The sequence below is a fragment of the Condylura cristata genome, unplaced genomic scaffold (genome assembly GCF_000260355.1).
Source record: "Condylura cristata isolate star-nosed mole 26May11 unplaced genomic scaffold, ConCri1.0 scaffold00013, whole genome shotgun sequence".
NCBI lineage: Eukaryota > Metazoa > Chordata > Mammalia > Eulipotyphla > Talpidae > Condylura > Condylura cristata.
In genome coordinates, this window is record NW_004567114.1 from 22066596 (window position 1) to 22091984 (window position 25389).

General features: G+C 40.4%; 1 protein-coding gene across 2 annotated transcripts in view; it reads right to left on the reverse strand.

Annotated features, from left to right (window-relative positions):
* PSEN1 (presenilin 1) overlaps nucleotides 1-23764 on the reverse strand; it is a 54303-nt gene extending 30539 nt beyond the window's left edge. Inside the window, exons 1-3 of one of the 2 annotated variants that reach the window (XM_004681717.2) lie at nucleotides 23669-23764; nucleotides 14444-14522; nucleotides 14225-14352 (exon numbers count right to left, since the gene is read on the reverse strand). In XM_004681717.2, coding sequence (XP_004681774.1) covers nucleotides 14225-14299 — 75 coding nt within the window. In that variant the 5' untranslated portion in view covers nucleotides 14300-14352; nucleotides 14444-14522; nucleotides 23669-23764. Of the gene's footprint in view, nucleotides 1-14212; nucleotides 14353-14443; nucleotides 14523-23668 lie in introns of both variants that reach the window. The other variant, XM_004681718.2, reaches the window with a different exon arrangement.
* Nucleotides 23765-25389: the final 1625 nt, after the last annotated feature.

A 25389-nucleotide genomic window follows, 5' to 3' on the forward strand; every position in this document is an offset into this window, starting at 1 on the left:
AGTAAATCTTTTTTAAAAAAGAAAGAAATACTGCTAAGGGGAGCAGTGGGAGAGGTCTGCTGTGCACTATGTGGGTCGGCTGCCTGGCCGGGGATCAAGCTCAGGCTAGAGCAGGTCATGGCGCTGAGACTCCTCACTATTTTTAATTTTTACAGACTGCTGCCTTTGTACCTGTTTATATGGTTATAAAACTAATACTGGCAGTGAGTGATAAACAGAAAGGAGCTGGTGCAGTAAAGCACCTAAAACAAACATCAAGGATTCGATCTTCCTACAATGCTGGGAACCAGAGCAGTGTGAAAGATCTACAGTGAGCCCCTCCTCTAGGTGAAGTCCTCAGCCCAACTATCTTGTATACTCTTGTGCCAGCACTAAATGCAGCACTGGGTATAGACTGTAACTGAGACAAGACCACAAGCCAGTTGTTCTTTCTGCTTTTCCAGTTGAGTTTTACCCTGGGGTGATTATTTCTGTTCAAATTCAGTTATTTAAACTCTGTTTAGAGAATTCTTTTTGTTGTCTCAGGTTTGGGGAATGACAGGGGTGTCAAATATCACAAACCTCATGCTACAAGTGATAGTGTCTTCTAAAAGAGACACTAGAAAAACCTGACTCTTCCTATTGATTCAGACCGCTTTATACTGCGAGAAGCAGACTCAAGCCAGTGATCACTATTCTGCACCCCTGCTCCTACAGTTCTCCAGAAGTCTACGCCTTGTTCTAGACCCTAACTCTCCACTCGTTCTTCAGCACAGTGCTGGTCAAGTCCTGATGTCTGTGTCCCTGAGCAACGACAGGAGAATCCGTATGGCAGCTATTCCTCTCACGAATCCGTATGGCAGCTATTCCTCTCACGAGCAACGACAGGAGAATCCGTATGGCAGCTATGCCCTCACATCACCACAGTTTGTACCTTTCCATTGAACCTTTGCCCCGGTATACAATGTAATCATTCATTTATTGTTCAGCAGTATGTTCTACCGCAATTTAGTTGTGAACACCAGGAGGAGGCAAGACCGGCACTTTTACTCTGCTGCCACCTTGCTAGAATCCCCAATGAGAAATTAACCACCACTCAATTTACAATTCACAAGACAATGCAAGAGTCCTACAGAGGGACTGAACTCACTTTCCCTACTTTCAATATAATCATGACATAAGTTATCAAAATTCTACTATATTCCAGATCTAATGTGGCAATACTGAAATTACTCAGATGTAGATTCTGTCCTTCAGAAGTTCATAAATTTGTTTTAATGTGATTAATATTATATAAACTGCTACCAAACCAACTTACTCTGTGTGGTTCAGAAAGGCAACATAAAAGATAGAATTCTTGAGCACACCCTTCGGGAGTGAGTGGAAGGTGAATGGGCTCCCAGCAGTCAATACAGTGGCACAGAGGTGTAAAAGTGAAGAGGAAGGCCTATGTAGAAGACCAGCAATTGAAGAGTCTGAAGAATAGATTTCCTCAGGGCTGCTGGCAAGAAAAGGTTATAAACAGGTTGCAAAAACCTTGTCTGCCATGCCAAGGACTTTAGACTTTGTCCTGCAAGTGACATTAAGTCATAAAAGACTGGTAAGGATGAGGAAGTGATACATCAGATTGTTCCTTTTTTTTTTTTTTTATAAATTTATTTATTTGTGCATACAGAACTGGGATACAGGCCAGAGGCTCAGGGGCGGTGAGAGGCTTCACCAGAGACAGAGTGGGGAGCAGAACAGACAGATCGAGGAGGAGCAGCGGGCGGGTCAGGAAAGGTCTGCCACGCCATGTGGTCACCTCTGGGGGCAGGCGGGAATCAAACTCATGCGGAAGTGGCTTTAGCTTCTTGGTGCTGTGCTTTAACCAGCTGCACCACCAGGGAGGGCCCAGATTGTTTCTTTTTAAAGAAACTTAACTGGATGATGATGGAAAATAGGAGACACATGAGAAAGATACTTCAGAGGCAGAAATGAAGTGGTTTTTTTTTTTTTTTTAAAGATTTATTTACACCTTAAAACAACTAGCAACAACAAATATTGGTGAGGATGCGGAGAAAAAGGAACTCTCCTGCACTGCTGGTGTAAATGCAAACTAGTACAACCACGATGGAAAACTGGTTGGCGGTTCCTCAAACTTTTAAACATAGAGCTTCCATATGACCCAGCAATCCCACTCCTAGGTATCTACCCAAAAGACACAAAAACACTGATTCAAAAAGATGCCTGCACCCCCATGTTTACTGCTGCTTTATTTACAATCGGAAAGACATGGAAACAGCCCAAATGCCCAAAAGTATATGTGGTACATATACACAATGGAATATTACTCAGCAACCAAAGAAAAATAAACACATGCCTTTTGTAGCAACATGGATGGAGCTGGAAAAGATCATGCTTAGTGAAATAAGCCAGAAAGAAAAGGGAAAATACCAGATGGTTTCACTCATAACAGGAATATAACAAGAAAATAATAATAATAATGAACATTTAATGAGACATTTTATGGGGGTGGACTGGGGGGTGGGATCAAAAACAATGGAGGGAGGGAAATGCATTGGACTATGGTGATGGCACACGGGTGATTTGGTGATGGGGAGCCCAAGGGGATTACAACTGAGATGGAAAAATGCACAAAATGATGTAAAAATAAACTATTATATTATTCATTTAAAACAAAAAAACAACCTTGTACCCACTACTTAGCATAAGTAGACGCCAATGTACCTTTTAATTAGTTGAATAAACCATAAAAGAAACCTTTGAAGCCCCTTTTTCTATAGCTCTCCATAAATGAATTCCCCTTACCAGTTAAAAAAAAAAAGATTTATTTATTTGTGTATACAAAAATGGGGGCATGGGTCATAGGTACAGGGGTGGTGTGAGAGGATTTACTAGAGACAGAGTGGGGAGCAGAACAGACAGATCCACTAAAATACACTGCTGAGGGGAGCAGTAGATGGGTCAAGAGAAGTCTGCTGTGCCATGTGGGTCAGCAACCTGGCCAGGGATCGAACTTATGCTGCAGTGGCTGCAATGGCTTCACAGTGCTGTACTTTAACTTGTTGTGCCACCAACGAGAGCCCAGAATTGAAATGCTTTGTGGCAAGTTCCTTGGGAATGGTCAGGAAAAAGTCAGGGATGACTCTGGAAGCATCTAGCATAAGGGACTAGAAAAGTGGTGCTGGCACTCACAATGAGTGACCACAAGAAGATGAATGGGCTGGAGGAGGACTGAGATGTTTTAATTTGGGATTGAGATGAATAAGAGGTACTTGAAACCAGGCAGGATGGTCCACAGTAGACAGCAATTAAGAATTTCAAGTTCGTAAGAGACTTGGGGAAAATCTTCAGTTTCTATAGCTATGGAACTGGATGAGGTCTCAGGAAGGAGAGCTGGAGTAAGAATAGACTTGCTGGTCATTAATGTAATACAACAATTATGGACAACAATATCCAGTGTGAGATTATGTACAAGGAGAGAAATGTGGTCAATCCCTAAACTTAAACAGCTGACAGGAGAAAAATCAGCAAAAGAGAGTAAGAATTGTTGGGAGGGAAGAAAAACAAGGAATCAAAGTATCACAGAAGACAAAGGAGGAACATTTTGCAAAGAGGTGTCATCAATAGGCTCCATGAAAGCTAAAATGTCATTGTTTTTGACAGTAGGAAGCTCACCAACATCTTTACAAAAATAAAAGTTTAGAAAGAAGTCAAATCATAAACATAATGGACTAGGAAACAAATTGAAACTGAGAAATTGAAGGCAATTGTTCTTTGAAGCAGAACAAGAAAAAAAAGGTGTGAAAAAGTACTCAAATTTGAAAAAGTTATTTTAGGTATATTAGAAGAGTCAGAATCCAAGGAAGGAACTGATAGTACAAGACAGGGAAATGGCAATAAATGAAACAGGGTGGCAGACAAAGAGAATGGAACAAAAGGGGAGGAGTGGACCTAATGAAGGCACTGGAACCTTCAACCTCAGTCTGGAGACCAGACATAGCATTTTAACCTCACAGAGAAAACGTTTATGAACATTCAAACTATAGGAAACTACTGCAGGCACCAAAGGCAGGCAAAAGTGGTGAAAGCGCAGTAGGAAGGAAACAGCTGTGAGGAAACGGGGTCTGGAGGACAGGACAGCTGCGCAGCAGTCCAGCAGAACCGAGTGAGCCCTACTTCTATTTTCTTATAAGGAAGTGCCTAAGTCCTATGCTAAGAATGTTATTTTTGTGGCTAATGTTAAATGGTAACAATCATAACCAACTTAACAATTATAACCAACACAAGTAATAAAAGCCATTTTTATACACTATTTGGTAATACACAAAGTACTCTCACATTGTCACATTTATACTTTTCATATGTGGGCAAGTTTGGTAAATGAACACTAAAGCAACTTGTCCAAAATCTCACATCCAGAAAACTGTGGTGCAGGAATCAAATTCAAATCTCTTGCTCCACAACCTGTGTTCTTTCTCGGGCACCACAGCTAGTCTATTAAGCTACTCAAACAGTAGGTTGGGTTAAGTCTAGCATGAAAAAGGCAATCATTATATGTGTATTCAACTGGACATTCTGGTTTATTATGAACAATAGCCAGCTCCACCCTGCCCCACCTCTAACGTTGTCAATATGGCCTACTGGAGCAGTGTTAAAACATGCACACAAACTCGAACACACACCTCTCCTTCCCCTTTACTGTACTCACGGTACTTTACTTCCTAGATCTACTCTGACTTTAGAATCCTATAGATGTACTTATTTAAAAAGATAAATTGTACTTTAAAACATATACTCAATTTTAAAATAGTACCAAGTCCACAGTTTATACTGAGGTTCACTCTTGGTATTGTACTAGGGTTTGAAAAATGCATGACAACATATATTTACCACTCTAGTACATTATAGAATAGTTTCACTGTTCTGTATTTCATCCTTCCCACAATATACCCTGGCAACCACTCGATCTTTTTACTGACTTCAGTTTTGCCCCTTAAAAGTTACTTTTAAGGCTAACAAAACCTGCTATTGTCATTTTAAATTTTATTTGAGTGTCTAAAGGAAAGATTACTCACTAAGTGTTGTTAGTTCTAGGTGGGTGGGGCCCTATGGCAAGTAGTATGTGGGAAGTATCTATGAACATGATTCCCCAGTTCCTACACTACTAGGTCATTTCAGTTCTTTCTTCTCCCTCCTTCAAACTATAATCCAAATATAGGTCCAGTTACCCAAGGCAAGTGGTCCCTTCAGCAACAAAAGATTGTGGAGGCATTTTTAATTTACTGTAGTGCTTCCTTGTCTTTTAAATTCTTTGCTTCTGTAATTTAAAGAGATGTTTATGAGGGCCTCCCTGGTGACTAGGGGGGTTAAGTATCAAGGCTACCAGTGCCTTGATCCCTAGCCAGGGAGGTGACCCACATGGCACAGACCTCTCCTTCTCACTGGCTGCTCCCTTCAGCAGTGTATTTCAGTTGATCCATCTATTCTTCTCCCCACTTTCTCTGGTGAACCCTCTCACCCCCTGTACATCTGACCTATACTATACTCCAGACATTCTACACCAAAATAATAAATAAAAGTGATGTTATGTGAAAAAATTTATGAATTTTTAAAATATTAACACTTTTTAACAAAGAGTACTCTTTAATCTTTGCTCCATAACATAAGCAGGGTGAACAAGCTGATGTACTTTTAGATTTTAAACAACTTTCTTTTGCCCCATAATATATCAAAGGCCAGTAGATATGTATGCCAGTACATCTGAATATATATTCATCAATCTTAAATATTACAATAGCAGCATAGTAATGACAGTTATGATAACAGCAAAGATTTATTGATCAAGTATGTAGACACTGTATTAAAGTGAGTTCCTTCATTTAATCCTAATATAAATGACTTTATTATTATGGACATCTCTTAGCAGGTAAAGAAACTGAACCTAAAAGTGGTCAGACAATTATCCAAAGATCACAAGAGCTAAGAAGTTCTAGAACAGAGACTCTACCCTAGAAGATCTCTATGAAGACATCTTACTACTAGCCATTACCATATACTCCTGACTCTACTGACTGGGTAAATTATAGGAACATAAAACTGAGATTATCTCAAAATTCTCACTGTTACAAACAATGCTTGCAGTATATATTCTTCTCTTTCTTGGTGCTTTTCTGGTAATGTTGTATAGGATAAATTTCCAGAGGTAGGAATGCTAGACCAGAAAGTATGTACATGCTTAGATCTGATTGTCACATTATCTCCAAAGGGCATTTGTATGTGTAGATTCACCTGACAACTTGCCTCCAAATAAATACTAATTTGACTCCCATGCGTGGGATACGAGCGTGCTGATTATTCCATACCTTTAGTAGCAGTGGGAATCAATTTTTGCTCATTGGAAGGTGAAAAAGAAAAGTGTTTAATTCTATGTCTCTGATTATTAGTATGATAGATCAACTAGTCTTTTCACATACTTAATCACCATTTATGTTTTCTTCCTCAGTAGATACTATTTCATCTTTAATAACTCTGTATATACATCAGGCCATCACAAGCCTTTGTCCAAATTGTTTTCTGTCTGCCCAGTTTTGCCATACTTTAGATGATAATTTGTATTGCTGAATAACAAATGAAATGATTTTACAAGGAAAACAAAACTTCTTACTATACCCAAAATTTGGATGTTTTAAAACACACACACATCTGTACAACATACACACATCTGTACATAGTTACAATGAATGTTTATAAATGCTGTATTCTACTTTTCACCTATTATCACACCATACATGATATCGCCATATGATAATAGTCAATGTGCCTGAAGAATTACATTTTCCAATATGAAAAGTATTTACTTAAAACAAACATTTATATGAAAAGTATCAATTCCATAAGTCTTTATGAGTATTGTTTAGAGTCCTATAATTAGAAATGTGAAGTTAAGTCTGCACTGTTGGAAAAGCTAGAAGAGTAGTTTAGCTGAAGAGCTGGCAAGGTGTATGGAAAACTTGAAGATATTTATTAATCATTGGCAGTATTTTCCAACAGCACACAGAATTCCTTCCAACTCCTGTCTAAGCTTTGTAATGCCCTGGAGTTTTAAGTCTTACTCTAACACCAAGGAAGGCTTGAACAGCTGACACTTCCCTGAACAACTGATAGAAGTGGTTAGAGACATTATTTAACATTTATGGTGTCTGGTGTATTAAGTCTGAACCTACAGTTTTTTAAAATGAGGAAAATCTATGCCAAAGAATTCTGGTTTTATTATCATTACAAAAGCAAGCATGTTCCTCTGGAGGGCACCAATGTCTTAAGTTCTTTTTCAAGGAAAATAAGTACATTCCTAAAACAGTATACCAACACTGTCAAAGGCTGTGGACACATGATTTAGTTTAAACTGAAGTCATTTCTTTCATTCATTTTTTTTCTCCTCAAGGTCCTAAGTACTTAAATGCTTTTAAATATCTTAAAGGTTTGCTTTCTGTTTAATTTCATAGGAATTCTCACACTTAAAATGAATGAACTAGCATCATCTGGAAAATGCAAAGTTATGTCAGTTTATAATTTGCTAACAAGTTAATAAAATTATGTTTAATGTTTTCAATTTATAAAAGGCAACACGTTTACAAAGACCACATGTATTTTCGTGCTATAAATTTAGCAACTGAAGATAACAGACTTACAGAAATATTTTTAGTAATTATTATTATTGATTTTCCATGGTTATACTTCAAGGCTTCTTTTGCAATTAACAAAAGATTTTTTTATAATCTAAGTGAAAAGAGCTACTGATAACATATTTCCTTAATGACTAAAAAATGTATATCAGGATACATGAGTATAAATAAACATACCAAATATTCAACTTAGAAATATGATTATTCTTCTTAATCAATTTCCCTTTTATTATTTAAATACAGTGGTTTTCAAATTATGGTCCCTGGGGCCTCCCTGGTGGTGCAAAGGGTTAAATCACTGCACTATGAAGCTATCCACAGCCACTGCAGCCAGCCAAGGGAACTGACCCACGTGGTGCAGCAGACCTCTACTGTCTTACCCTCTGCTCTCCTCAGCAGTGTATTTCACTTGATCTGCCTGTTCTGCTCCCTACTCTGTCTCTGGTGAATCCTCTCATCTCATCCTCTGTACCTCTGACCTGTACACCAGTTCCTGTACGCATAAATAAATCTTAAAAAATCAAAATACTCTTTAAAATTACAAAGTACACACAGCAAGTAAGACAAAATGTTAAAATTTAACAAAGTTCGGGCCTCCGAACTGCAAGCCAGCCACAGCCACTTCAGTGTGAGTTCATTCCTGGCCTCGGAGGTGACCCACACGATACGGCAGACCTCTCCTGACCCGCCCGCTGCTCCTCTCAGCAGTGTACTTCGCCCATCTGTTTGTTCTGCTCGCCACTCTGCCTCTGATGAATCTTTTCACCTCCCCTGCACCTCTCACCTATACCCCAGTTCTGTGTGCATAAATAAATCTAAAAAAAAAAAAAAATTCCAACAAAGTTGTGTGGTAGATTACATGGCAGGTCATTATGACACTTAACATACTTTTCTGTAAATACTGAAAATATTATACAATAAAAATTTAAGGAAAATTATTTGGGTTAAAAAAATCATTACCTTCAGCTTTCTGACTAATCTCATCAAACTTTAAGTCTCTTCACTTTGCATGAGATTATCCATAGCAGCCCACAGAAGGAAAGACTATTTTCTAGGCTACCTATCACTGTAACTGCTAAGAGAGAAACCAAGGCAACCTTTGACCTTTGGGCCAAGAAAAATGCTTTAAATTTTCTCTTCTATCAACACTAACAACCTGTCGTTTATAATACTTGAAATTACACAAGAAAGTCCATTAATTGAATAAGATTTGGTTAATCAGATCCAAAATTATTTCAATTGCATTATACTCCTACAAGGACAATCATTTTGATCCTATTTTCTCAGGACTGCTCCAATTTTAAAATTGGAAGTCTGTTGTTCTAGGAACTTCTCAGTGCTGGCTCACTGGAACAACTAGTCACCTTAACTTCTAGTGATGACAAAACCTCCCCACTGGAAGGAAATTTACCTAGTAGACCATCTAACTTAAAGATGGTAAAATAAGTACTATGACAGTAAGTGAATTAAAGCAAACTTACATACAGCTGCTTCAAATTACAGCTGGTTCATTGAAGTTAGTCCTTCCCTTCGCTGGACTTATTTATAGATCACTCAGCCACAAGCCCCATATGTCAATTCACCAACAGTTCTGGGACAGTTTTCAGAATCTGGTCACCCTCTTACTTCTTTTCCAAAATTAAAGGATTGTTTCATGACATGCTTTCAAGACTAGGGGTGCTCCTGACCTTGGAGGAAGACACTGAGTAGAGGAAAGGAATCCACACCTTCTCACTGATTTTTGAGTAGTCATTCTACCCATCTAGTTTTAAAAATATTTTTAAAAAAATTTCTTTGTGGGCCTTCGTGGTGTCCTGGGGGTAAAGGTCAGTGCTACCACCATCACAGCCTGAATCTGATTCCTAGCCAGAGAGCTAACTCACATGGTACAGCAGACTCTCCTTCTCACCTGCTGCTCCCCTCAATGTTCCCCGCTGTCTCTGGTGAATCCTCTTAGCTCCTGTACCCTGGTCTTCTCCGCAAAAATTAATAAAGTCTTTAAAAGAAAAAAAGGGGGTTCTCCCTGTTGGCACAACGGGTTAAAGCACAGCACTGAGACACTAAAACCACTTCAGCATGAGTTTGATCCCCGCCCGCTCTACCCAAGAGGTGACCTACATAGCCCCGCAGACCTCTCCTAACCCCACCCCTGCTGACCCCTCAGCAGTGTACTTCATTGAACTGCCTGATCTGCTCCCCGCTGTGTCTCTGATGAATCCTCTCACCAAACTTGCACCTCTGGCCTGTACCCCAATTCTGTATGAATATTTTTTAAAAATAAGAAAAAAAGAATTTCTTTCTGTTGTTAATTTTTAATGTTAAATAGCATGACTGTATACTCCAGAATCTTTCAAATAAACACTTCAATAGAGTAGATATTCAAAGGAAGGAAAGACAAATGGAAAATCTGCTTACTTATGGTGAATATCACCAAAATGCAAAGCCTTAAAACTACATAAGTTTTTTTTTTTTAAAGACTTCTTTCTGCATACAGAACTGGGGTACAGGCCAGAGGTGCAGGGATGCTGAGAGGATTCAACAGAGACAGAGTGGGGAGCAGAACAGGCCAACTGATGAAGTACACTACTGAGCAGAGCAGCGGGCGGGTCAGGAGAGGTCTGCTGCGCCATGTGGGTCACCTCTGGGGCGGGTTGGGATCGAACTCATGCTGAAGAGGCTTTAGCTTCTTAGGGCTGTGCTTTAACCTGTTGCGCCACCATGGAGGGCCCAAAACTACGTAAGTTTGTGGTAGTTCCTAGCACAGACTCTGTCAAATTAAAGATACTATATTCAATTTTTCATTTTATTTCCTTTGTAGCTTGGAAAGATTCAAACTTTCCACATCTTAATTTCTTTTAAATTACCCTAACCACTTAAAAAAAAAAAAGCCTAATAAAGGATTTATTTTATGCCTACAGAAGCTTGTTTTAGTGTACTTGTATTAACACACCCACCATGCAAATGCAGACACAAAATAGCTGCTTTCAAATCATCTACAAAAACCCCTTAACTATCCAATTTAGACTTGGATGTATTCTCATGGTTTTCACAACAACCAGAACATATAAGCATACAATAGTTTCTTTATGCCCAAAAAACAACAATGAGATCCTTTTCCTCTTTGGGAGCTGTAAAAGTACATCTGTGAAAAGTGAATAACACAGATTGTTTTTTCTTCCCCAGAATTTTTTTTCATACAATATCTCCATTTAGTATTATGTTTTTCTGGGGTAAGAAACAGACAAGAGAAGAAAAAGAATACTGAAGTATTCTTTTTAATTGGCATTAGAAAGCACAATTTTAAGTCTCAGGTCGCTCAATTTTTGTTTTTTAAAGATTTATTTATGCATACAAGAGCTGGGGTGTAGGCCAGAGGTGTGGGGAATGAGAGGATTTGCCAGAGATGGTGGGTGGGATAGGTGGACTATCTGAAATACACTGCTCAGGGAGTAGCAAGTGATACAGGAGAGGTCTGCTGCATCATGTGGGTCACCTCCCTGGTTGAAGATAGAATTCACATTGCAGTGGCTGCCAATAGCTTAACAGCACTGTCATTAACACCTGTGCCACAAGGGAGGCTCCTTCACTTAATTTTTCATGCAGTTTTGGACATACATTTACTTTGTACAGGGGAAGAGTACCTACTCTACCGTGCTGGGAGAGTATTAGTGTCTGCAGAAGATCTTTGTGAGTTGCGGGAGACATTTTCAAGAAGTTAAACAAAAAATAAGTTTATTAGACATTACAGTGCCAATAGTAGAGTCAACATTAAGCAAATTAAACCTAATTTTGTAGATAGTTTCCAAATAGAACTGGAAGGTGCAAGAACATTAGCACTCATACTTGCTAAAACTAAGCCATCAACACATGTAATTATCAACAAAAACCCTCTATAGCAACTGTATCCTCTCTATAGCACTCCTACATTGATATCAACTCTCATTAAGGTGTAAAATAAGGCAGAAAAGCCTCATAAAACCTGAGAGTGATGACATGAAACTACTTTAACACTGGTCCACTCACTATATGCCAAGCACTATTGCTGGAGCTGGGGGCAGAGGTTATGTATGTGGCCTCAAGCAGTTTACACACAGTGTGGAAGGCACCTGCAGGACACAAGTCAACTGTACACAAAATACTGGTTAAGGGCTATGCATGTGTAAAGCAGAATAGGGGGTGGCAGTGAGCGAGAAGGACCCAGGAAGATCCCATTGACAAGGTGACTAATTAGGTCAGACCTAGAAGTGAAGAAGTCTTCTGAGAAGGTGAGAGAATAACCCAGTGACCAGAGTGAGAGCTGAGGAAGCAGAGGGAGGAAAGAGGTAACACGGCAATTGGGGAGGGGATTAAGGTCTTATAGTCCAGGGCCTCCTGGTGGCCTATTGGAGCCCAGCACTGCAGAAGCTGGCTGCAGCTACTTCAGTGTGGGTTAGTTCCTGGTCCAGAAGTGACCCACATGGCATGGAGGCCTTCTATCTCACCTGCTGCTCCTCTCAGCAGTGTACTTTTTGTCAATCTGCCTGTTCTGTTCCCCACTGTCTATGGTGAATCCTCTCACCGCCCTTGTACCTCTGGTTTGTACCCCAGTTCTGGATGCATAAATAAATACAATCTTTAAAAAAAAAAAAAAGGGGGAGGGGGCATTCCCTGATGGCGCAACAGGTTAAAGCACAACACTGAGACTGTTCACAGTGAGCTCGATTCCCAGCCAGTGGGGAGGTGACCCACATGACTTGGCAGACCTCTCCTGACCCGCCTTCTGCTCCCCTTAGCAATGTATTTCAGTCAACCTGCCTGTTCTGCTCCCCACTCTGTCTATAGTAAATCCTCCCACCCCCCCACACCTCTGGTCTATACCCCAGTTCTTATTTAAAATAAAATCATATAGGCCCTCCCTGGTGGCGCAGCGGGTTAAAGCACAGCACTGAGAATCTAAAATAAAATCATATAGCCCAGATTTTATTCTGAGATGCCTCTGGAGGGTCTGGTAAAGATGAATGACATAAACTGTTCTCCCTCCAATCCCAAAACAAGGTGGTTGTGAACTCTTTTGCTCAATATGTAAAAGAGCTGTTTGTTATGATTAAGAAAGGGGTAGCCAAGAGACTTAAGTAGGTCACTTCAACTTTCCCTCTCCCTTCTCTGAAGTAACAGTTTTAAAATGAGTCATATATAGCATCCAAACTTCCATATCCTCTATTTAAAAGTTTATAATCTGCCCACATTCTAACTTCTCAGAAAGCTATTCTCAGGGAACAGCACAAAGTAAATCAAGATGCCTACAGAGGAGCAAATATGTGCCACAAAATCCAGTCTTTAACACCCGTTATCAAGCAAGTACCAAGGCATGAGGTGGAGCAGCCCTTTCTCCCCAGCTTGTGTTTCCTTTCAGGAGTTCTCTCAATGTTCATTTTAACTTGATGTCACTTGATTAACTTGATTGCAAATGTTCTAGCAATACAGTGTGATGGTCTTGTGACCTATCTCTAGAGTGCCCTATTTTAAGAAATTCTCCTCCCACAAGTGTTATTTCTTCTATAAGAAATGACCTCCTCGTTTGAGCTATTCTAATACTACCGACCCATCAAAGTCTACTCTGCGAAGCTTTCCCCTTTCAATATTTACTGGGCACTTCTTTTTTTTTTTGACCCTTAATTGGAATTCTAAATATTTGGAATGTATAGAGAAATTCCAGAACATCTAGTGCTCTAGTCCTCTGTTCATTCCACAGTCACCCTGTACAGATGTAGCTGGTCTTCCAATCTCCTGAGCAAGCTTATGCTACCCACAAGACAGTCCACATTCTTTCCGGTGTGCAGTAATTGTGAGAAAAAAACAATTCACTCATCAAGGACTGGTTTCCTTGTACCTTCTACTACTGGTTCTGTCCTCCTGTTTCCCCACCACCACCTCCTGTTTTAACAGAGAGTCTGATTCACTTCTCTTATTCCCCCATCTCGCCCCCACCCCGACCCCAAAACCTGTGTAGTTAATAGATGGCCTTGCGGTGCACCTTTGAAAATCCTACTAACTCCCCAGTCACCTCTTAGGACATCTATGAAACTGCATTCATCTGTCCTGATTAACTACAGGGCTTTAGGCAGACTGGACATCTGTGTGTACAGCTGGTAAGGAGTCTATGTCCACGCTGCAGATTACACTCCTTTTCCAATTCTCTCTTCTGACTTCCATTCCCAGCCTTTCACTTACCACTAAGCCTTCTGTCAGTGGACATTTACTGAACACTGGCAGGAACGAAGCTAAAACCTTCTGCTAAAAATGTAAATCAAATTTACTCAGTCCATTGAAGGGTAAGAGCAAGACAGGTAAAACAGTAAGGAGCTAGGGAGGTTAAAGAAGCCTCCAGGAGATGTCATCTGAGCCAAGGAGGAATTGTTTCCAGCACCAAAAAGTATGTTTTTGTAATCAGTTGTATGCAGCAAATTTGTAAATTTGATACAATAGAGAAACCCTCTCTTGAAAGTGAGGGGGGATAATAACTAAATCAGGTCTAGCAAGGACAGCTGCAAAGGCTGACACTGTACCTGGCTACGTACAGTATTGCTCAGGTGGTTGTCTTCAGACATCTGTGCATTCTGGAAGTAGGACAGGGGTGCAGGTAACTCTGTCATTGAAGCAACTGTACAGAAATACCTTTTCACAGAAAACAAAGCCACTTGGGGTTCTGAAAAGGGAAAAAGAAAACAATGCTTTGTGCATTACAATGATAATTTTTTTTTAAATGCTTTCATAAACTGCATTCAGCAATAACAAACCTTTCTTTCATGTGTTTTCCCAGCCAAGCTTTCTAAGGAACTTGCAGGCTGCTGTCACTTGTAGGTTCCCGGAGTAGGTCTGAAACAGGATTTTAGCAGATCACTCAGAGTCGGTTATATTCTAGTCAATCATTCATACAAGATACTTTTAAGACCAATTTATAAACCATATATTAATTTGTCATGATCTGTAACTGAAAAATCTTTGTCAGTGCAAGAAACCTCTTTGCTAATGGATAGATCCACTTGATAAACCAACTATTTTCAATCACAAAGATATCTAATGATTTCAGATTTAGACCTGAAAGAGTTCACATCAACATTCCTTTTTTTAAAAAATAACAGTTGATTTTTACATCATTTCCTGCCTTTTTCCATTTCAGTTGTAATCCCAGTGGGCTTCCCATCATCAAATCAGCCATGTGCCATCACCACAGTCCAGTGCACTTCCCTCCTCACACCGTTGTTTATCTCATTCTCCATTACACCCCCGTAAACTATCTCTGGTATATAATTGTTCATTATTACTATTTTCTTGCCTGGTTCTTTATACTCCTGCTATGAGTGAAACCATCCAGCATTTGTCCTTTTTTTTCAGGCTTATTTCACTAAGAATGATCTTTTCCAGCTCCATCCATGTTTCTGCAAAAGGCATGTGTTTATTTTTTTTTTTGGTTGCAGAGTAATATTCCATTGTGTATATGTACCACACCTTTTTAATCCAGTCACCCACTTTTGGGCATCTGGGCTATTTCCATGTCTTTCCAATTGTAAATAAAACAGCAAAAAACATGGGGGTGCAGGTATCTTTTTGAGTCAGTGTTTTTGTCTTTTGGGTGGATACCTAGGAGTGGGATTGCTGGGTCATATGGAAGCTCCATGTTTAGATGTTTTGCATTCCCACCAGCAGTGCAGGAGAGTTTCTTTTTCTCCACATCCTTGCCAACATTTGTTGTTTCTAGTTGTTTGAAGATGTGCCATTCTCACTGGGGTGAGGTGGTGTCTCATTGTGGCTTTAATTTGCATTTCCCTTATTACATACAAGTGATGTTGAACATTTTTTTCATGTTTGCTGGCCATCTGCATTTCCTCTTTGGAGAAGAGTCTTTTTAGCTCTTCTGCCCATTTTTGATGGAGTTGTTTATTTTTGTTGAGTTTCATCAGTTCTTTCTATATCTTTGTGGTCAATCCTTTATTGCTAGTTTTGTGTGAGAAAATTTTTCCGCAATCAGTGGGATGTCTGTTTTTTGTAATATCTCTCTTGCTGTACAGAAGCTCTTTAACTTGATGTAGTCCCATCTATTTATCCTTTTCTTCACTATCACTGCATTGGGTGCTGTATCTTCAAAGATGTTACTAAAGTGTATGTTGTGCAGTGTTTCGCCTATCTTTGCTTCCAACATTCCTTTTTTAAATACTAACCCAATCCAACCTAGTTTTCATATCTCATTAAAATTATTTTCTACTGCTTTTACAGTACTGTTTTACAGAACTCTTTTAACATCTCATTTTACCCTTACATAATAATGCACCACTGCAAGGTAAACAGGTAACCTATGTATTTTACAAAAGAAGAAAGGAACCCAAGCTCAGTGACTTGCTTAAAAAATTCACACCAGGACAAAAATCCAGATTCCTAACTCCCAGCCTCAGGTCTCTCCTTTGCATCCTGACAAAAGCTTACATACATCATTGTCTCCCAGAGTTCCTTCCTGAGGGCTGGGGGGAGAAGGGAGGAACAAGCCCATATGCTCCCCTCAGCAGTGTAATTCAGCCAGCCTGTTCTGCTCCCCACTCTGTCTCTGGAGAATCCTCTCACCACCCATGTCCCTCTGGCCTGTACTCCAGCTCTGTATGCAGAAATAAATAAATCTTAAAAAAAAAAAAAGATTTTATTTATGCATACAAGAATTGGGGTACAGGCCACAGATGTGGGTGGGGGGGAGGGTGAGAGAATTCACCAGAGAACGGGGTAGCAGAACAGGCAGAGTGACCAAGTACACTACTGACAGGAGCCACACTTCAGGAGAAGTCTGCCACATGATGCAGGTCACCTCCCTGGCTGGGAATCTAACTCCTGCTGCAATGGTTGCAGACTGCTTCATAGTGCTACACTTTAACCAGTTGCACCACCAGGGAGAGCCCCCCCCCCATGCTTTATTAATTTTTCTTCACAGAAGGCCTTCAGAAAAAAATGTTTGCATACCCAAGCAACATTCTGATATATAATATCGAAAACATTACAATTTACATATTTACACTGAAAGCATTCTGTCAAAGTACTGTTTCATTTTCACTTTTAAGTTCATGTTCCTCTACTCTGTAACTACTTTTTTTATTCTAATGATTTTTCATCAAAAACACATAAAGCAACTATTTCCAGGACTCTTTGGTGGCACAGAGGTTAAAGTCACAGTGCTATCAAGCTATCACCAACTACTATAGCATGAGTTTAATCCTCTCACTCCCCCCCCATACCAGTTCTTGTACCCATAAATAAATATTAAAACCTTATTTACTTATTCACACAAGAACTGGAGTACGGCCAGAGGCACTGGGGGTGACAGGAATTCCCCAGAGACAGTGGGGAGCAGAACAGGCAGATCGACGAAGTACACCACTGAGGGGAGCAGGTGGCAGGTCAGGAGAGGTCTGCTGCCCCATGTGGGTCAGCTCCAGGGCTCAGGGAACTGAACTCTGGCTGGCGCTGAAGTGGCAGTGGCTAGCTGTGCAGTGCTATGCTTTAACCCTTTGTGCCACCAGGGAGGGTCCAAGAAATAACTCTCTAGAGGAAAGAACTATTCTCTCTAGTAAAGTTATCAAGTTCAAATTAACCCCTAATTACCTTCATTTAGATCATTCAAATCAAGACAAATATTTAACCAATGTACATTTTCCCTTCTATCCTTTGTGATGTTACATACTGTAGCTACCTTTTGCCTGCAACTCCTGCAAATTCAGTCTTCTGGCATGAGATCAGGGAACTGCAAGTTAGTAGTAACTAAACATGACATAAATAATGTAAATTTGTTTTAAAAAATAAGCAAATAGTTAACTTTTAGAGGGGTTATTTACTGGAAGGTGATACATGGAAACTTCTCAGGGTCTTTGTAAAATGACTTAGTCATGGTCTTTGTTTCTTTACCTGGGTGCTAGTTATACACAGTGGCTTTACTCTGTCAAAAGTCACTGAATTGTACATGTGCTCATTTCTAAGTACTTCAACTAAACAATTCAAGTAAAATTTTGTGGGAATAAACCTGCACTTTAGGTTATTCTTATTACAGTTGTTAATATTTTGAAAAAAGAATTGACACTATGTATGTTATCTCATCAGCAAGATAGCTGGTTTCCAACAGAACAGGTATATTTTCTAAGCACAGTAAGTGTTCAAAGTAAACTGGCCTGTGTTCTTGATTTCTACCATGTGACTAACTATAATTTTAATATGAAAATAGTATTAAAGACCTGCAAACAGCATATATTATTCTTTACTTTCAACTTCGTATAACCCAGAAATGCCTCAGGGTAGCAGACAGAAAAGCTGCAGTTGGTTACCTTCACCAGCTGCTCTGAAGACTACACCGCATCATTTAAATACAGCTCCCTTACAGAAAAGCCCTTGGAAATCTGTCATTAGTATTCTCACCCAGAAATAAGAAAATAAGATGTCAGCCAAATAAAACAAAGGGAAAGAAAGGGCAATGCAGGCAAAAATAAAGTAAACAAAAGTGTATTACACTTACAGGCAAATGGAGCGTAAATGACCCATTTACTACACAGGTGTTTATTGTCTAGTGTCCGTCAGACACAAATACTGAAATTTAACTACTGATGTTCACTTTGTCATTTCACAAGTGAAAACAATGTAGCACACAGAAGTTCACTAACTAGTCCAAGGTGTTCACTAACTAGTCCAAGCTGACATCTAGTAAGCAAAGGAGCAAAGCAAAGGCTCACAAGTGGCACTCTGTTGCCTCTGTATATAACTACATCCCTGCCCTTCAGGAATGTAAGACAAAGAACATTAAAGTATGCTGAGCTGATTTTTTATTACTATTAAAATTACTGCTTAGAAATGAGGATTTTTAAAAATTTGTTTATTTATGCATACAGAACTGGGGTACAGGCCAGAGGTGCAGGGGCAGTGAAAGGATTCATCAGAGACAGAGTGGGGAGCAGAACAGGCAGATCAACAAGGTACACTGCTGAGGGGAGCAGCGGGTGAGATAGAAGAGGTCTGCTGAGCCATGTGGGCAAGCTCCTGGCCAGGAATAGAACTCACACTGAAGTAGCTGTTGCCAGCTTCACAGTGCTGCACTTTAACCTGTTGCACCACCAGGGAGGGCCCAATGAGTTTTTTTAAGTGAGATCATAAACATCAGTAACTGATCTAACAACTTAAAACTGAAGTCCCAAAAGTATTGTGAATATAAGACTATTCCTCAAGACCTAGTATTAATTTAAAATAACCGGTGATGGGAATCTGGTCATTTTGTTTTTTAAAGATTTATTTATTTATGCACACAGAACTGGGGTACAGGCCGGAGGTGAAAGGGTTCACCAGAGACAGAGTGGGGAACAGAACAGGCAGATGTACTGAAATACACTGCTGAGAGGAGCAGCGGGTGGGTCAGGAGAGGTCTGCGGCGCCATGTGGGTCAGCTCCCTGGCTGGGGATGGCAATGGCTGGGATAGCTCCACAGTGCTGTGCTTTGAACTGCTGCACCACCAGAGAGGGCCAAGAATCTGGTCGTTTCAATTTAAGCAGTTTCTGTTATTAGGCTTATAAGATCTAGTAGGCTATTACAAAAATCATACAAACTTATCTTACTAGAGGTAAATTTAAGACTCACCAGTGATAGTCACTTAAGCACATATTCCTAGTATTTTCAAAGGCACACCATTTACACAAGAAAAACTAAGGCTCAGGAAAGGTGAAAGAATATGCCAGCCCACCATTACGAGAGAAGTTCAAATCATTTCCAAAACCCAGGTCTTCTGACCATCAACCCTGGTCTTTCCAGTCATCCAGAGAAAGTTCATCCCTCCTTTGAGGCTTTGAAGATCACAAAGTTACTGGGCAACCTCCCTGGAAGAGCTGCTTTTTACATGGAGCCCAGGAGGAAGTTGAGGCAGAGAGCAATAGGGCTGCCAAGATTTTTGGTCAAGCCTGGTAAACACTGTTGGAAGAAAGGAGCAGGCAAAGTCAGATTTCATTTTGGCCTAGTAACAGCTCCAAACAAACACTGAAGGCTCATGACTCCACTGGACAGGCCAAAGACACTAGTGGGCTTTCTAAGATTCTTAGCAGTGCCCTAAGAACAAGGAGAGACAGTTGTTGGGCAGTGAGTCTTGTCATGTGACCTGGACGGAGCAGAAGTGGGAGCAGGGATTAAAGCAGTACAACATCTTTTTCTCATGACACTTGCTTAATCAGATAAAAGGAAATCACTCTCTACTGGATAACTACAATTTATTTCTATTATATATACAGTTTTTAAAAATGCCCCAGGTAAACACACTCTAGAAGGTAAGCTGTGCTGACAGAAAAATCTGTCTAACCAGAAAACCATCAGCACTTCACAGAAGCATCTGTGAAGCAATTTTTACCATTTTAATCTAAGTTGATTTAAAAAACCCTATGCAAGGTCACACCAAGAGAAAACTATAGCTGTTTCCCACTACATCTCAAGAAACAGCTAATTCTCAACCTCATTTTCTTTCTTCTTTCTTGGAGACAATGTAAATAAAATTTGTATCCTCAAAAAACATCTGCAAGAGTCACTCTATCATGATCATCTGTAGAAAGTACTAGCAGCTTTTGCTTTAACACTGCAGCTACTTACCCAATTTCTCTTATACTGAGAACAACCAAAAGTATTTTTTGAAGTATCTTTATAAGAGTAGCAAGTGAGTTTATGGTTTATTCTTTTCCCACAAAATTAATCAGTCATTTTACTTTGACTGCTTATCCACAGACAAGCAGACTGAGTTCTAATTAAATGGAATGAATGGGAGAATATCTACTTGAATTTTTAAAAGCTCACACCCAACAGTAAAAGTGCCTATCTCCAAAATGCATTCTTTAAGTAAAATTAATAAAAATAATTTTATATTAATCTAAAACTTTAGGAATAAATGCTGGAAAGATCCCTCTGAATTTTAAGAGGGCAGGAGCAAGTTAAGTTCTCTAGCCCTGCGTAAGATTTTTCTGACAGCTGTAAACCCTAAAAAGAGCAAGGATGTGATACATCCTATTTGGTGATTTTTTTCCTCCTTTCATCCCACTCCATTTCTGTGAACCATCTGTGGTAGATTAGATTATTATTCAGCAAATATTCACTCTCTCTCCCAGAAACTCCAAGGAATACCTTTTCTCCACTGATGTTGGGTGTAGCCCTTTGGTCTCAATGCAGGCAGTCCACTCCCCACCCCACCTTTGGGCACAATCATTAAAACCTGCTTTGTTCAAGGACCTCAGCAGATGTGGTACACCCGAACTGTACTTTCACAGAAGGCCTTGCCTTCTTACATTTCTGCTGTTGCATGGACAAGAGCTTACAGTGGGTAAATGCAAAGCAGAATTGCCTTAGCTGATCCACAAGCCCAAACCTTGAAGCAGAACCTTGTATGAGAACAATGCTCCAAGGCACTGAGTTAACCAGACTGGTTATGTGAATTACAGTTGTTTAAAATGGTTATGTGGGCTCAAGGGATACAATGAAAACAAAAAAATACCTACAAATCCAGAATTCTTTATCTAAAACCTTAGGACTAAATGTGTTTAAAATTCATATATATATTATAAAGATAATATGATGCAGGGCTCTCCCTGGTGGCACAACAGGTTAAAGTACAGCACAATGAATCTATCCACAGACACTGCACCATGACTTCAAACCCCAGCCAGGGAGATGACCCATATGGCACAGTAGACCTCTCCTGTCTCACAAGCGGCTCTCCTCAGCAGTGTATTTCATTCAGTCTATCTGCCTGTTCTGCTCCCCACTCTGGTGAAGCCTCTACTCACCCCCCCAACACACCTCTGGCTGTAGTCCAGTTCTTGTGTGCATAAATAAATCATTTTAAAAAAAGATAATATACAAAAACCATACTTTGTAATGCCCCTCAGGGTCTTAAACAGAACCAGGAAATAAACACACTAGTATATATTCTAACATTAGTATATATATTGTACATATAAAGTCTTAAATTACATAAAATTCATAAAAACAGGTTCAGGTAAGATTTTGGTGTCAAATGGCTTACAGAAAGTCCACTTTTTGGTAGGTTTTTGTATTACAGAATGGTGGTTATAGGACTATGGTCCTATATTATCACACCTATCACATAAAGGAGAAGCAGTATTAGGGATCTTCAAAAAGGTTTTTCCCAGTACATACTGAGAATTCATCTCTCTCTACAATTTGATACAAAAGTAATGGGAAAAGCAGGAAATAAGAGATCCTGAATCTGAGAGGAAAAGAACCAGGAATGTTTTAATAACAGACCTATGTTATCTTTCCAGATGGGATAATTCTCAGAAACCAACTTCAATCTTCCAGTTCTCCTCAAATGGACATTCATGCAGCAGCCCATAGCTATTAGCAGCTCTTAAAATCCAGCAATAGGGCCCTTCCTGGTAGCACAACGGGTTAAAGTTCAGCACTAAGAAATTAACCTCAGCCACTTCAACAAGAGTTCAATCCCCAACCAGGGAGGTGACCCACATGGTATGACACACCTCTTCTTTCTTGACGCTGCTCCACTCAGCAGTGTACTTCATCAATCTGCCTGTTCTGCTCCCCATGCTGTCTCTGGTGAATCCTCTCACCCTGCCCTGCCCTGCACCTCTGGCCTGCACCCCAGTTCTGTATGTATAAATAAATAAATCTTTACCCAAAAAAATCCAGCAGTAAATCACATCCATTTAGAGGATAGCCAAGAACTGTGACCACTGTTTGCCTAGGAGTAGAATGTTCAAAGCTAGAAAGACACCATTCCTATCATCTGTGTGTGTGTGTGTTGAAATCCATACACTCCATAAGTAGGTTTCTCTTTTTTGTTCATTGTTAAGGACTTGTTGAATGGAGGGGGGGAGGGTGTGTGTGTGAGATTTAAGTTGATTACAGTCTGCAGATGAGTTAAGGAGCACTGAAATCAGCTTTTGCAAATGACTGAAATTAGCCAAATGGAACAGGCTCCAATCTAATTTCCTGTTTTACCCTCCTTCATCAGTTTATTTAACTTTCAGACTAGGTAAACATCCTCTAACTATACCATCCCCAATTCAATCCCAAGAGTAGAATACCTTTCCACAACGAATTATACCTGAAATGACAAGATTCCCTTAGCCAGATGTGACTGCTACCTGCAGCAAACGTCACAGAATCTTAGGACCTTTACAATGTGTTCGCCCCGATAGTTCTTATATATGCCAAAGTTGTCTGTATCCTATTCTTATCGCCCATACAAAACCTTAAATACTTTATTCATCCTGTCCAAAGCAGGCAAGGAAAGCTTTAGAATTATCAGTTTCCTGTAAGAGAAGCAGATATTTATTTGAAATGACTCTCTGAGCGAGAAGAACATGCAAATACTGAAGATATTAAGTATATTGTACTTTAACCTGTTGTGCCACCAGGGAGGATCCTGCATCGTATTATCTTTATATGTATTTTAAACACAGCTCAAAGCAGCTGACATACATGTCTCATGACAGTCCCGATCCAGTCAAAAGCATCAGAGCCCGTTTTCCGCCTCGAACATGATACACAAGGAACTAAGCCCGAGTGTGTGCCACTGGCTTCCCTTGCAAAAGGACACTCTCGGGCAGGAGAGCGGAGTTTCACCAGTTGCTCAATCAGACGCGGCGCAGGGCGCTTCCTCTTTCCCCCGCTGCACTCCTCGGAAGACCGTCAACCCAGCCCAGGACACCTGTGCCTAAAATGTCTTCGGCAAAGAGCACTTCCGGACCAAGGTTTGAAGGGGAATCGCTCTTCCACCCGACCGTGCGCCGCGCCTGGAGTCCTAGAAACGGGCCACCTCTCCCGGTTCCCCCCGCGGGGTTCCTCAGTCCCCGCCCGGCCGCACCCCACCCCTCATCCTCGAGGACAGCGGCTACGCGGCCCGGGAGGCAACAAAGGGCAGGGGTCGGCCCGCCGAGTCGACACCAGGTCACGGCACCGCCTTTATAGGGCACACTCCTTCCCCATCACGCACCTACTCTTTTTCCGCCGCCGGCCGCTCGCAACTGAGGTTTCCTGCCCAGCAGCGGCTGTTTTGTTTCCGATGTGAAATCGCGGCCTCCGGAGCTGCCCCGCCAGGCCCCGCCCAAGAGGCTTCGCTGGTGTCGTCATTTCCGGCTTTGATGTCGTTGGCAGCCGACGAGCCAGCGGAGGGGGCAAGGCCCGGGGGGAGGGGTGGGGCTTCCGGCGTCGCGCGCGAATTGCCGCGGACCGGGGCGACACTAGGCTCCGCCTGGCCTCTCGCCTCCGGAGGCACTGAGTTATAGGTTGTCTGGGAGGCGAGACTGCTATTGAGCCGAGAACCAAAGCTTCTACGTAAACCGGGTCCATACTCCCGGCATCTCACAGCTTTCATTTCTCGATAGTACCTGCTTTAGTTTCTCTTTAAGAGCCAGTTGCATCACAATCAAGAGGATGCTAATTATTAAGTAGCATAGATCTGTGTCCCCTACCCAATGAATCAAAACTTACGGTTAAAATCCGAGAAACCGCATTGTAGACGAATATCCCCTGGGATTCTTCGACTCCAAGTTTATTAACCAAACTTCCTAGAGTGTAAGCGTCCAGAGAGCAAAACCTTTTTGTAATCTCAAAATGGGCTCAACAATGGCTAGATTTTTGCATTCGTCGGATTTTCACCAAATTGCGGTAAAAACAGCCCCAAGAACTCCTGCAATGGCATACCGCATTCATATATTCATCTGAAAGCTAATACTAAACAATGACTGTAAAAACACAGCTGTACAAGTGTGGGCAAGTGTGCAAACACAGATAATCAGAACACTGGAAATGAAATCAATGAGATAGCCTCTGGCCAAGTAAGATTTTTCTTTTAACTTTCAAGACAGCCCTTCCTATTTATGGAGCATCGACCGACTGCCTCCCACAGGTTAAATAGGTTTTACTAACAGTCGCTTCATAAGTACGAACAGAACTAATGTAAAACTAATATGGAAAATGGTGAGAATGAAGGTTTGACACTGTCCACCCCACCAAAACTTCCCAACGACAAAAATGTTTGCCCCATTGCTCATTAAGACATCGCACTTACTGATAACACACCTACTACATAAAACTCTCTCAATGCAATCTGATACTGGTTATTGAGTAGAAAATGTTAAAATGATAAACTGTTCTTGGAAATAACCGCAATACAAAAATACCGTGTAGATTTTCATTTTGTATTACACGTAGCAAAAAAAAAAAACACGGAAAGCTGAATGCACAATAAATTGATTCACCCATGGCACAGAAGTTTATGAAACTATGGAAATTTTAAAATACTGTTAAATTTTAAAGATATGGCTTATGTGTAGATATAAACACAACAAAAAATCTTGCAAAAAGTAAACGAGATGATAAAAAAGCAACTATAACTTTGAACAACTGGACTATAAATGACTTTTCTCATTTTCTTGTATTTCATTTTAGGAATATCACCCAGGATGCATTTAGAATTAGCAAAAACACTGGAAACATACTAGAACAAAAACATACTAGAACAAAAGTGATAGTCCAAGGATGAGCCTCTAGTTGTCCATAATTCTAAGAAACATACTACTAGATTTAGATTCTTAAAAGGTCATACCACCAGTCATCAGTACAATGTGAGCTAGAAACGAAAATTGTGGGACTTGAGACATTTGGAGGACACATACACTTAAGTTACTCTGGAATCTTAATAGTGCAGTGGAA